General features: G+C 50.3%; 1 protein-coding gene across 3 annotated transcripts in view; it reads right to left on the reverse strand.

The window, feature by feature from the left end:
* Nucleotides 1-13,987, reverse strand: part of PCBP2 (poly(rC) binding protein 2) — a 135,159-nt gene that overhangs the window by 36,483 nt on the left and 84,689 nt on the right. For all 3 annotated transcript variants that reach the window (XM_030198361.1, XM_030198359.1, XM_030198360.1), the window contains one exon: nt 9,936-9,991. In XM_030198361.1, the coding sequence (XP_030054221.1) occupies nt 9,936-9,991 (56 nt within the window). The remainder of the gene's footprint in view (nt 1-9,935; nt 9,992-13,987) is intronic.

Here is a 13,987-nt window from a genome sequence, read left to right on the forward strand (position 1 = left end):
GGCCTCGCAACGGCGAGGACATAACTGAAATTGACCTAAAAAATTTACCAACTAACTGAGAGTGCAGCCTGGAACAGAACAAACAGGGCCCTCGGGGGGTGGAGTTGGATCCTAAAGCCCAAACAGGTTCTGAAGAACTGACTGCCCGAACCGACTGTCGCGTCGGGTATCCTGCTGCAGGCAGTAATGAGATGTGAATGTGTGGACAGATGACCACGTCGCAGCTTTGCAAATTTCTTCAATGGAGGCTGACTTCAAGTGGGCTACCGACGCAGCCATGGCTCTAACATTATGAGCCGTGACATGACCCTCAAGAGCCAGCCCCGCCTGGGCATAAGTGAAGGAAATGCAATCTGCTAGCCAATTGGATATGGTGCGTTTCCCTACAGCCACTCCCCTCCTATTGGGGTCAAAAGAAACAAACAATTGGGCGGACTGTCTGGTGGGCTGTGTCCGCTCCAGGTAGAAGGCCAATGCTCTCTTGCAGTCCAATGTGTGCAGCTGACGTTCAGCAGGGCAGGAATGAGGACGGGGAAAAAATGTTGGCAAGACAATTGACTGGTTCAGATGGAACTCCTGTGTAACAAAAATGAGCGGAAGCTATCCAGAAGGACCAGACTAAAGCCACAAATGTAAAAGCCAAAAAAGTTTATTATGACTTTTTTGGCTTTTACATTTGTGGCTTTAGTCTGGTCCTTCTGGATAGCTTCCGCTCATTTTTTTACACTTTTGTCCTTTTGCGGGAGTTTTTGGACTCTCCCTTGTGGTGTTTTCAGATGGAACTCCGACACAACCTTTGGCAGGAAGTTAGGGTGAGTGCGGAGGACTACTCTGTTATGATGAAATTTGGTGTACGGGGCCTGGGCTACCAGGGCCTGAAGCTCACTGACTCTACGAGCTGAAGTAACTGCCACCAAGAAAATGACCTTCCAGGTCAAGTACTTCAGATGGCAGGAATTCAGTGGCTCAAAAGGAGGTTTCATCAGCTGGGTGAGAACGACATTGAGATCCCATGACACTGTAGGAGGCTTGACAGGGGGCTTTGACAAAAGCAAACCTCTCATGAAGCGAACAACTAAAGGCTGTCCTGAGATCGGCTTACCTTCCACACGGTAATGGTATGCACTGATTGCACTAAGGTGAACCCTTACAGAGTTGGTCTTGAGACCAGACTCAGACAAGTGCAGAAGGTATTCAAGCAGGGTCTGTGTAGGACAAGAGCGAGGATCTAGGGCCTTGCTGTCACACCAGACGGCAAACCTCCTCCAATGGAAGAAGTAACTTCTCTTAGTGGAGTCTTTCCTGGAAGCAAGCAAGATGCGGGAGACACCCTCTGACAGACCCAAAGAGGCAAAGTCTACGCCCTCAACATCCAGGCCGTGAGAGCCAGAGACTGGAGGTTGGGATGCAGAAGCGCCCCCTCGTCCTGTGTGATGAGGGTCGGAAAACACTCCAATCTCCACGGTTCTTCGGAGGATAACTCCAGAAGAAGGGGGAACCAGATCTGACGCGGCCAAAAAGGAGCAATCAGAATCATGGTGCCTCGGTCTTGCTTGAGTTTCAACAAAGTCTTCCCCACCAGAGGGATGGGATGATAAGCATACAGCAGGCCCTCCCCCCAATCCAGGAGGAAGGCATCCCATGCTAGTCTGCCGGAGGCCTGAAGCCTGGAACAGAACTGAGGGACTTTGTGGTTCGCTCGAGATGCGAAGAGATCCACCAAGGGGGTGCCCCACACCTGGAAGATCTGTCGCACCACGCGAGAATTGAGCGACCACTCGTGAGGTTGCATAATCCTGCTCAACCTGTCGGCCAGACTGTTGTTTACGCCTGCCAGGTATGTGGCTTGGAGCACCATGCCTTGACGGCGAGCCCAGAGCCACATGCTGACGGCTTCCTGACACAGGGGGCGAGATCCGGTGCCCCCCTGCTTGTTGACATAGTACATGGCAACCTGGTTGTCTGTCTGAATTTGGATAATTTGGTGGGACAGCCGATCTCTGAAAGCCTTCAGAGCGTTCCAGATCGCTCGCAACTCCAGAAGATTGATCAGTAGATCGCGTTCTTGGAGGGACCAACTTCCTTGGGTGTGAAGCCCATCGACATGAGCTCCCCATCCCAGGAGAGACGCATCCGTGGTCAGCACTTTTTGTGGCTGAGGAATTTGGAAGGGACGTCCCAGAGTCAAATTGGAGCAAATCGTCCACCAATACAGGGATTTGAGAAAACTCGTGGACAGGTGGATCACGTCCTCTAGACCCCCAGCGGCCTGATACCACTGGGAGGCTAGGGTCCATTGAGCAGATCTCATGTGAAGGCGGGCCATGGGAGTCACATGAACTGTGGAGGCCATGTGGCCCAGCAATCTCAACATCTGCCGAGCTGTGAACTGCTGGGACGCACGCACCCGCGAGACGAGGGACAACAAGTTGTTGGCTCTCGCCTCTGGAAGATAGGCGCGAGCCGTCCGAGAATCCAGCAGGGCTCCTATGAATTCGAGTTTCTGCACTGGGAGAAGATGGGACTTTGGGTAATTTATCACAAACCCCAGTAGCTCCAGGAGGCGAATAGTCATCTGCATGGACTGCAGGGCTCCTGCCTCGGATGTGTTCTTCACCAGCCAATCGTCGAGATATGGGAACACGTGCACCCCCAGCCTGCGAAGTGCCGCTGCTACCACAGCTAGGCACTTTGTGAACACCCTGGGCGCAGAGGCGAGCCCAAAGGGTAGCACACAGTACTGGAAGTGGCGTGTGCCCAACTGAAATCGCAGATACTGTCTGTGAGCTGGCAGTATCGGGATGTGTGTGTAGGCATCCTTCAAGTCCAGAGAGCATAGCCAATCGTTTTGCTGAATCATGGGGAGAAGGGTGCCCAGGGAAAGCATCCTGAACTTTTCTTTTACGAGATATTTGTTCAGGGCCCTTAGGTCTAGGATGGGACGCATCCCCCCTGTTTTCTTTTCCACAAGGAAGTACCTGGAATAGAATCCCAGCCCTTCTTGCCCGGATGGCACGGGCTCGACCGCATTGGCGCTGAGAAGGGCGGAGAGTTCCTCTACAAGTACCTGCTTGTGTTGGAAGCTGTAAGACTGAGCCCCCGGTGGACAATTTGGAGGTTTTGATGCCAAATTGAGGGTGTATCCTTGCCGGACTATTTGGAGAACCCACTGATCGGAGGTTATAAGAGGCCACCTTTGGTGAAAAGCTTTCAACCTCCCCCCGACCGGCAGGTCGCCCGGCACTGACACTTGGATGTCGGCTATGCTCTGCTGGAGCCAGTCAAAAGCTCGCCCCTTGCTTTTGCTGGGGAGCCGCGGGGCCTTGCTGAGGCGCACGCTGCTGACGAGAGCGAGCGCGCTGGGGCTTAGCCTGGGCCGCAGGCTGTCGGGAAGGAGGATTGTACCTACGCTTACCAGAAGCATAGGGACCAGTCTTCCTTCCCCCGAAAAATCTTCTACCTGTAGAGGTAGAGGCTGAAGGCTGCCGGCGGGAGAACTTGTCGAATGCGGTGTCCCGCTGGTGGAGAGACTCTACCACCTGCTCGACTTTTTCTCCAAAAATGTTGTCCGCACGGCAAGGCGAGTCCGCAATCCGCTGCTGGAGTCTATTCTCCAGGTCGGCGGCATGCAGCCATGAGAGCCTGCGCATCACCACACCTTGAGCAGCGGCCCTGGACGCAACATCAAAAGTGTCAAACTCCTCTGGCCAGGAATTTTCTGCACGCCTTCAGCTGCCTGACCACCTCCTGAAAAGGCTTGGCTTGCTCAGGGGGAAGAGCATCAACCAAGCCCGCCAACTGCCGCACATTGTTCCGCATGTGTATGCTCGTGTAGAGCTGGTAAGACTGGATCTTGGCCACGAGCATAGAAGAATGGTAGGCCTTCCTCCCAAAGGAGTCTAAGGTTCTAGGGTCTTTGCCCGGGGGCGCCGAAGCATGCTCCCTAGAACTCTTAGCCTTCTTTAGGGCCAAATCCACAACTCCAGAGTCATGAGGCAACTGGGTGCGCATCAGCTCTGGGTCCCCATGGATCCGGTACTGGGACTCGATCTTCTTGGGAATGTGGGGATTACTTAGTGGCTTGGTCCAGTTCGCAAGCAATGTCTTTTTCAGGACATGGTGCAAGGGAACAGTGGACGCTTCCTTAGGTGGAGAAGGATAGTCCAGGAGCTCAAACATTTCAGCCCTGGGCTCGTCCTCCACAACCACCGGGAAGGGGATGGCCGTAGACATCTCCCGGACAAAGGAAGCAAAAGACAGACTCTCGGGAGGAGAAAGCTGTCTCTCAGGAGAGGGAGTGGGATCAGAAGGAAGACCCTCAGACTCCTCGTCAGAGAAATATCTGGGGTCCTCCTCTTCCTCCCACGAGGCCTCACCCTCGGTGTCAGACACAAGTTCACGAACCTGTGTCTGCAACCTCGCCCTGCTCGACTCGGTGGAACCCCGTCCACGGTGGGGGCGTTGAGAGGTAGACTCCCTCGCCCGCATCGGCGAAGCTCCCTCCGCCGACGTAGTCGGGGAGCCTTCCTGGGAGGTGGCCGCGGTCGGCACCGCACGCGGTACCGACGTCGGGGACCTCAACCTGGGCGATGGGCCAGCCGGCGCCACGCTCGACGGTACCGGAGGCGCAAGCACCGCCGGTACCGGAGGGGTAGGGCGCAACAGCTCTCCCAGAATCTCTGGGAGAACGGCCCGGAGGCTCTCGTTTAGAGCGGCTGCAGAGAAAGGCTGAGAGGCCGATGCAGGCGTCGACGTCAGAACCTGTTCCGGGCGAGGAGGCTGTTCCGGGCTGTCCAGAGTGGAGCGCATCGACACCTCCTGAACAGAGGGTGAGCGGTCCTCTCGGTGCCGATGCCTGCTGGGTGCCGAATCCCTCGGTGACCCAGAGCTCTCGGTGCCGACATGGGGAGGAGACCGGTGTCGATGCTTCTTCGACTTCTTCCGAAGCATGTCACCGGAGCTCCCCGGCACCGACGAGGAGGACGTAGAATCCATCCGTCGCTTCCTCGGGGCCGAGACCGAAGAAGGTCGATCCCGGGGGGGCTGTACCGCAGGAGCCCTCAGGGTAGGAGGAGACCCACCCGAAGGCTCACTGCCACCAGCAGGGGAATGGACAGCCCTCACCTGCACTCCTGACGATGCACCTCCGTCCGACGACATCAGCAGACGAAGTCTCGGTACCACCGACGTCGATACAGTCGCCCGATGCCTCGGCGCCGATGCAGAGGTCTGATGCCTCGATGCAGTCGATGGAGCGGCAGCCAAGGAAGATGGTCCGGACGCTGACGACGTCGATGCACTCGATGCCTCCGGTGCCGATGCCGACGAAGAGCCCGAGAACAAAACGTTCCACTGGGCTAATCTCGCTACCTGAGTCCGCCTTTGTAACAGGGAACACAGACTGCAGTTCTGAGGGCGGTGCTGGGCCCCTAGACACTGAAGACACGCAGAGTGCCTATAAGTGAGCGAGATTACCCGGGCGCACTGGGTGCACTTCTTGAAGCCGCTGGAAGGCTTCGATGTCATGGGCGGAAAAATCACGCCGGCGAAATCAAAAGCCGAAATGGCGAAAATTGAAGCACCAAAATTTAGAGGGAGAAAAATCTCGACCGAGGCCAAAAGAGGCCTACCCCGACAACGAAAGAAAACTTACGGGGCAAAAACTGAGAAATACGGGAAGGGCAGAAAACCTGAAAGGGTCTTCCGGAACACTACCGGAGCGCTTCCCGAACTTTTTCAAGGAAAAAAAGGACAAAAACACGTCGAAAAGGACACGCGAGGTCGACTCTCTGGGGCACGAACAGCGTAACACGACCGTACCGAGTGCAGACGAAAGAAGACTGGCCGGCTCGAGCCGGTTTCGGGCGGGAAGACGGCCGCGCATGCGCGGTGCGCATGGGCGCGCGAGGACTAGCAAAGGCCTTTGCTAGTAAACTTTCCGATGGAGGGGGCTGCCGAGGACGTCAACCCATCAGTGAGAACAAGCAGCCTGCTTGTCCTCGGAGAAATACATACAAATCAGTTATGGGGAAAAAAAAAAGGTAGTGGGTTATAATCCCCTAAGCAGCAGATGGAGGTAAAGACAGCTTCCAATGATGACACTGATAAAACAGCAGGTGCAGCCTGGAGCTAGTCAGTATATAATATCTAATCAAGCTCCATAGGAAAAAAAAAATCACCCTGTAGAGGTCCCTCAAACCTCTGCCCAAAATGAGCTAAACAAAATTTGAAACAGGAAAGCTCCATAAACTGGACTGTAGCTATGATTCCAAGCAATCAGTGGATGTGGACTTGTGAGCTAGCCTATCAGGACTCAAGGAAAGGAAATTTAACAGGTAAGAATAAATTTCTTCTCTACAGCTAGACCAGTCCACACCAGTAGAATGTACCAAAGCTCTCACCCAGGCAGAAGGAAGACCAGGCTTTCTAACACATCTGCCCTTACAAAAGGTGCCATCACTTCTCACAGATCCAGCTTATAATGCTGAAGGAATGAAGAGGACAGTGATTCTGCTCGACAACAGAAATAGCCCACAATTATGCCCAGATGTGGCCTGGACCCTAGTTGAGAGGGCATCGTTTCCTAAATGCAGACAGCCTCAACCCAAAATGAAAGCAAAGCTTTAGAAGCAGCGTCGCCTTTGTGCAATCTCTAAAACAGAACAAAGGTGATCTGAGCTCCTAAACTCAGTCACCAAGATACATCATGACTGCGAACATCCAATTTGCAGTGCCTGATCTGCCCTCTCTCCCAACGTTTGAGAAAATGCAGGCAGTGAAACTATCCAATTCAAGTGAAAAGGAGAGAACCTTTGGAAGAAAAGGGACCCCTGGCATGAGAGCACCAGTAGCTCAGATTAAAGCAGGCCAAGCAGATGGCAACTAAAAAGGTCTTCAAGGTAGTTCAAACTTATTTCTATTAGCTATATGTTCTAAGCAAAATTAAACCTATTACCCGTCTGATTTTAGGATAGTGGTTCTGAGTGTGATTTTGTCTAGATTAGACTATAGTACGTCTATCTGGGTTTTCTCAATCATTAAAACATGCTGCTTGTGGGACTACAAAATGATCAGGTTATGTCATATTTAAAGTCTCTACATTGAACAATATCCTCAAACATACTGGTAACCAAAGTGTTTATTTTTAAGGCTTTAACCAGTGTTATTCTTGAATATTTGAAGAATACTCTGAGGCTATGAACCAGTTCGCCTCCCTGGAGTTTGACAAACTTAGCTTTTGGAGCAACCTTCAAAGAAGATTCAATATGTTGACAGATACGAAGATTTGATATGTTGACACTTGTGATGGCTGACCCGTGCCCATAAAATAAACCTCCTGGAAATATTTGGATGTTCAGAATTTAAGAAAAGAGTGAAAACCCTTGTTTATATTCAGGCTTTTATGTAATAACAGCGACTGGGATTGGCATGATGTTTATATCAGAATTTATAAAAAGGGGTGAATAAAAACAAACCATTGAGATCTGAGTTTTAGACCTGTTGTATGATATGTGGTATGTTGCTCTTTTGTCTTATTATGAATTTTATTACATGTGTTTTCTTGTTCCTCACTTAGTTAATAGGTGGGATATAAAGATCTTTCAGGGACAGAGCCTTCAGAAACAAAAGGGAGGGTCCACTAGGGAAGAAGTGGTCCAAGAGTACAAAGATGTTCAATCCCTTGCAAAAAAACAAGTTGGGCCACCAAGGACTTGCCCCCCCCCCCCCCCCCCCCCCTCCACCACCACCACCACCAGAGGACACCAATAGCAGGCTAGAACAGCAACCTGGATCTTGAGAGAGTTCTGGGCCAGGCCTTGGTCAAAGTCATCTTCGAGGAAGGAAAGAATCACAGAAATATCAGTCTGCCAAGGGGAGAGAGATCTCTCAGTATACCAACTCAGTTTTTTTTCCTCCTATACTCTGACATAAGCCAAGAATGTTTAAGCTTCCCTAGCCTGTAAGAGGGTAGCTATGAGCAACTACAGGCTTACTGCCTCGCAAAAGCCAGGTCATACGCCAGAAGGGATCTAGACTTTCCATGACCACCAGACCCTGGTGAAACAGACCTTGAGAGGAAGCCAGACCAGATTAGTCTACCCTGGAGCTGCAGCTAATTGGGCGCCACAAGAATCCCAATCAATTCTGTACAAGATCTAGCCCACCAAAAGCCAGAGAGAGGGGGAGCGCACAGAACAGTAGCACCAAGAACTACATATCAGCAGCAGCTGTGGGGATACAGAGGCAGAGAGGTACGCCGGTAGCAAGCAGGTCCTCCAAGTCCCAAGCTGCAACAAGACACAGGAAAGAGGGCTGCTGGACGCTAGAGTCTACCATGCCCTGCTCATGTGATACGGACTCAAACCTGTGCCAAAGTTGGGGAGTTCAGTCCCAGATTTCTCCAGCACTGATCAGCCCTTTTCCATACAGCTAACGGGCACTCCAAAGAGTAATTTTGAGCCTCGCCTGCAGCACTTTCCACCATATTCACAGTGATCAGGGCCTCATCAGGGGCAGTAGGTTTCTAAAGGCCAGGTTTAAAAAAAAAAAGTTTTTAAGTGTAATGTTGTTGGGTTTCTGAATGGGGGTGAACTCTGCAGTGCCCAGAATGTTAAAAAAAAAAAAAAAAAAAAAAAAAAAGATTTAATGCTGTGTGCTTTTGGGTGTGGAGACTGGAAATGGCAGGGCTGATGCCTGGCTACAGGGATGGATGGGATGAGAGAGGGGTAGGGAAGGGCAGGGCTAATGCCAGGCTACAGAAAAAGGAAAAGATGTCAAACGTATTTACCTGTTTTATAAATAGTATTTCCATTAAGTTGTATGTGGTTTTATGTTGATACAGGACATCTGCTGGGCAGATTAATTTATTTGGAAATCCATAATCAAGTGCACTCCAAGCCTGGTAACAGGCTACACTTTGCATTTAAATGGTTGCATTCCTTATATATTCTGAAGACAGTTTGCACTTCTGTCTCATTACTATGTGCGCTATTTTTCATTTATTATGTGCACAGATTGCTTTGATTCTTTGGGGACTACTACAAAAAAAAAAAAAAAAAAAAAGCAAAATCTTTTTCACAAAAAGTGAAAAAGTTACTCATAGTGACCAAACAAGTTTCATCTGATCCTCTAAGCTGAAACAAGGATCTGACTGGTCAATATGGGGAAATACTTTGTGGAGAACTTTCTCCTGCTTTTTTTTTTTTTTTTAGGCAGACACCATCTCTAAGTTTGTGTTCATTTTTACACATTGTAAGAACATACCAGCTGTCAAGGGGCCAATTTATATGGGAGTGAAATAACCATCTTGTTCTGAATACCATGTCCCATGATCTGTGTTATATATGTTGCCTACTACTACTAATTTCTATAGCGCTACAAGCTAGTTAGTTTAATAAAACATCCATTTCAAAATCTCTGATCGGTGATTGGAGGTACTCAGCCTTACTACTACTACAAATCATTTCTATAGCGCTACCAGTCGTACGCAGCGCTTCACAACTGAACATTAAAAGACAAAACCCAAACTGTAGAAATATTCTGGTACATTCCAGGAAAACTTTCTGAACATTTGATCACCAGAAAAAGCTTTTGCAACACGCCCCCCCCCCTCCGAACAGTTTCCCATTTTTCTAGCACATGAAAATTTTCTATACCACCTTTCACACATTAAAACAAAGCAGTATACAAAGCTACAAATCACAGGGAGTTAAAATAGAGAAATGCCATCAAGATAAGCAAAGTGAAGAGACAGAAGACAAAGTCTACAATCAATTTGACAAAAGCTGGGACACTCGTGGAAAATACCCCATCAAGATAAGCAAAGTCAAGAAAGAAGACAAAATCAAGTCTACAATCAATTTGACGAAAACTCATGGAAAATTCCCATTACCCACTGCCTCCCTCTCAACTTCACTATCACGGAAAGTACTTACATCATTTGGAATGGTAAGCTCATGAGAAGTAGTCTGGTTAGATGTATCCATGCCACCTAAAAGAAAGAACTCAGTATAAGCATTGTAAGGATGCAGTATTAAATGAAGGCCAATTCTTGCTTCGCTTGAAAAGCCTTTTTGGGAACTCCCAGCAGTTTCATCCTGCTCCTCTGAGTTCAATCAAAACCAACTTCCACGGAGGTTGTGACATTGTGTCTTCATTGCAGCCACGTGTGTTCCCTTCCCACAGATCAAACATTTTGGAAACAGCCTTTGGCCGGGCTATGGTTCCTTCCAGAATTCTGCAGGTATGTACACCAAGTCCAAGCACTAGGCTACAGTAGATGAGCCTGAATGCCCCCCCTCCCCCGACATGATTAAAAAAAAAAAAAAATTCATTGGCTCTACAGCATTCCCAGACAGCCCACAAAATCTGAGCTGTACAAACCAACTCAGATTATGCCCTGAGCTGATCCTGAAATAAATTTAGAACAGGCTGGGTTTCCAAGGAAAAAATTAATTCTTACCTGATTTTCTTTCCATTACATCTCACAGATTAATCCAGAGATTGTGGGTTGTGTCCCTCTACCAGCAGGTGGAAAGAGAGAGAACCTCCGAGGTTTCCTATATGTAGACCTGTGCAGCCAACTGAACCTCAGTATGAACGATACCAAAGCAGTGGAATGGAAACAATAGAAAACTCTCCTGGCATTGTCAGACCAATTGCCCAACATACTTCCACCACTTCTATATTTATTTTATTTTTTTAAATCAAACGAAGGAACATTCAGAACGGAACCCAAAAAAAAAAAACCAACCGCAACAAAACCACAGACAGTAAACCCAGGGGGGCCTCAGTCTGTTGGGACTAATGGAAAGAAAATTATGAGGTAAGAATTAATTTTTCCTTCCATACAGTCCCACAGATCAATCCAGAGACTTGTGGGATGTACCCAAGCAGTCCTCAAGTAGGGTGGGACACCCCCAACCAGGCAGAAATCACCAACGAGCCAAACACTGCATCTTGACAAGCTGCCACATCCACTCGATGACGAGTGAATGTATGGACCAAAGCCCATGTAGGTGCCCTGCAGATAGAAACCAAATGGGACTCTGCATAGGATGAAGCTTGAGCTCGCTTAGAATGAGCACGAACTTGAAAAGGGGCTTGCTTGCCCAATGCCACATATGCCGAAGAGAAGGCCTCCCGTAACCAACGGGCTATGGTGTCCTTGGATGCCATATGACCCTTCTTACTGCCTCCAAAAAGGACGAAGAGATGGTCAGAAAGACGAAATTTCATTTGTCACCTCCAAATACCTGAGAAGAGCCCGTCTCACGTTGAAGAGCCCAGAATGGCTCAGGGTAATCTTCCCGGCGGAAGGCTGGCAAATGCAGGGTCTGGCCCAAGTGGAAACAAGAAACCATCTTGGGCAAAAACAATGTCTAATCAATACCCCCGCCTCAATAAAACGCAGGAAGGGGTCTTTGCAAGAAAGGGCCTGCAACTCTGAAATTCTCCGAGCGGAAGTAATGGCTACTAGGAAAATCACCTTCAAGGTGAGATCCTTAATTGTAATCCCAGATAAGGGTTCGAAAGGAGGACACTGAAGCGCTTTGAGAACTAGATCAAGGTTCCAGGATGGCAGAACTGGCACATGAGGGTGCAAACGATTTACTCCCCTCAAGAAACGAACCACATCCGTGTGGGAGGTGATGGACGCCCCCTGAAGCCGGTCTCTAAAACACACCAGAGCTGCCACTTGCACCTTAAGAGAACTCGAGAGTGATTTTTGTACAGCCTCCTGAAGAAACGCAAGGATAACTGATACTGAAGCTGCTGACAATCCCGAATTCGCACACCACGAATCGAAGGTACACCACACCCTAGCATAAGCTATCGAGGCGGATCTTTTCCGAGCCTACAGCATCGTAGCAATAACTGCGTGCGGATACCCTTTTCTTCTCAGCCTCGCCCTTTCAAGGGCCAGGCCGTAAGACCAAAGGGGGAGGGATCCTCCATCATGACTGGCCCCTACAGTAGGAGACTGTCCTGAGCCGGTAGTAGAAAAGGACGATTAAATAGAAGCCTGATCACATCTGTGTACCAGGGTCGTCTGGGCCAATCCGGGGCCACGAGGATCACTCGACCGGGATGACTGGCAATGCGAGTCAGTAACCTGACCGCCATTGGCCAGGGGGAAAAGGCATAGAACACGCCCCTGGGCCAAGGTTGAAAGGCATCGATGCTGAAGAAACGGGGAACCTTCGCATTGAATGTGGTGGCCATTAAGTCCATCTCTGGCATCACCCAACGGGCAGTTATCTGATCGAAGGCCAGAGGGGAGTGTCCACTCCCCCGGCTCCAACTGGTGGCGACTGAGAAAGTCCGCTTGCACATTCTGTGACCCCGCTATATGAGCCACTGTCAAGAACGAGAGATGAGTCTCTGCCCAATGGCAGATCAGAGCCACCTTGCGCGCTAGAGGTGCACTCCTGGTGCCCCCGACGGTTTACGTAGGCGACCGCCATCGCATTGTCCAAAAGAACTGGGCAACCGCGGAGAAGAGACAGACTCCCGAAGGGCCACATGAATCGCCCGTAACTCCAAGTGGTTGATAGACCATGACGCCTCCGTCGAAGTCCAAACGCCCTGGGCCGTCTGTTGCAGGCAATGAGCCCCCCAGCCAGACAGTAACACATCCGTGGTCACTATATTCTAGTCTGGGGTTGCAAGAGGAATGCCCAACACCAGATTCTTTTGAATGAACCACCAGTGCATGATTGTGTGAAGACGGGCCGAACATGGCACCCGAACCTTGCAATCCTCCGAGAGCGGAGACCAACGGCTCAGAAGGTGCCACTGGATGGGGCGCATGTGAGATGTGGCCCACTTTACCACATCCAAGGTGGAGTCCATGGAACCTAGAACTTGTACATAGTCCCAAGCCTGCGGGTTCGAAGTTTGAAACAGCGCTTGTAACTGAGCCTGCAACCGCTGTGCTCGAGCTGAAGGAAGAGAAACTATCCCTGTTAGGGTAACGAAGCACACCCCCAAGTATTCCAGCGTTTGGGAAGGCGTTAGGCTGCACTTTGGGAAGTTGATCACCCAACCAAGCGACTGAAGCAACCTGACCACTTTGTTGGCTGCCCGCCTACTCTCCTCAAAAGACGCCCGCACATGCCAGTCTAGATAGGGACGGACCTGAATCCCTTCCTTCCTGAGTTAGGCCGCCACTACTACCAGGACCTTGGAAAAGGTCCGAGGCGCTGTGGCTAGGCCGAAGGGCACTGCTTTGAATTGAAAATGAGCTATCACTGCAAAGCGAAGAAAGCAACTGTGGGGAGGACAGATTGGAATGTGTAAATAGGCCTCTGAGATCGAGAGGGGAACTCCCTTGGCTGTACCGCTGTGATCACTGATCGGAGAGTTTCCTTGCGGAAAAGCCAAACCCGTAAGTACCTGTTGACGCACTTGAGATCTAAGACAGGTCACCAAGAACCACCCTTTTCTGGCACCACAAAATAAATGGAGTATCGACCACACCCTCTTTCTGCTGGGGGTACAGGCTAGATGGCACCCAGCCGCTGTAAGTTGAGGAAGACGTGTCTAACGGCCCGCACTTTGGCGGAACATTTGCAAGGAGATTCCAGAAAAGAGTCTACTATCGGACAAGCCAATTCTAACTTGTAGCCATCTCTGATAACCTCCAAGACCCATTCATCGGATGTTACCCTGGTCCACTCCACCAGGAATAGGAACAGTCTGGCCCCAATAACCGGCTGGATGGACCAGGGCCCCCATCACTGGACAGACCTGGCTGTGGGCTGGTTTCTGTTACCGGAAAGGAAGGCCCGCCTGTCACCTCAAAAGGTCTGAGGCCTCTGAGAAGACCTTGCTCTCTGAAAAGAAGCCCCGCGACCTGGACGCTAACGCCGTGTATCCCTCCTAAACTTAGGTCTAGGTCCTGCCGGTCGTACAAACTTGGACCTCCAGGAGGCGCTGGCCCTTAGAGTCACCGAGGTCCTTCACAATCTGTTCTAAGTCTGTC

The sequence above is a fragment of the Microcaecilia unicolor genome, chromosome 3, assembly GCF_901765095.1.
Source record: "Microcaecilia unicolor chromosome 3, aMicUni1.1, whole genome shotgun sequence".
NCBI lineage: Eukaryota > Metazoa > Chordata > Amphibia > Gymnophiona > Siphonopidae > Microcaecilia > Microcaecilia unicolor.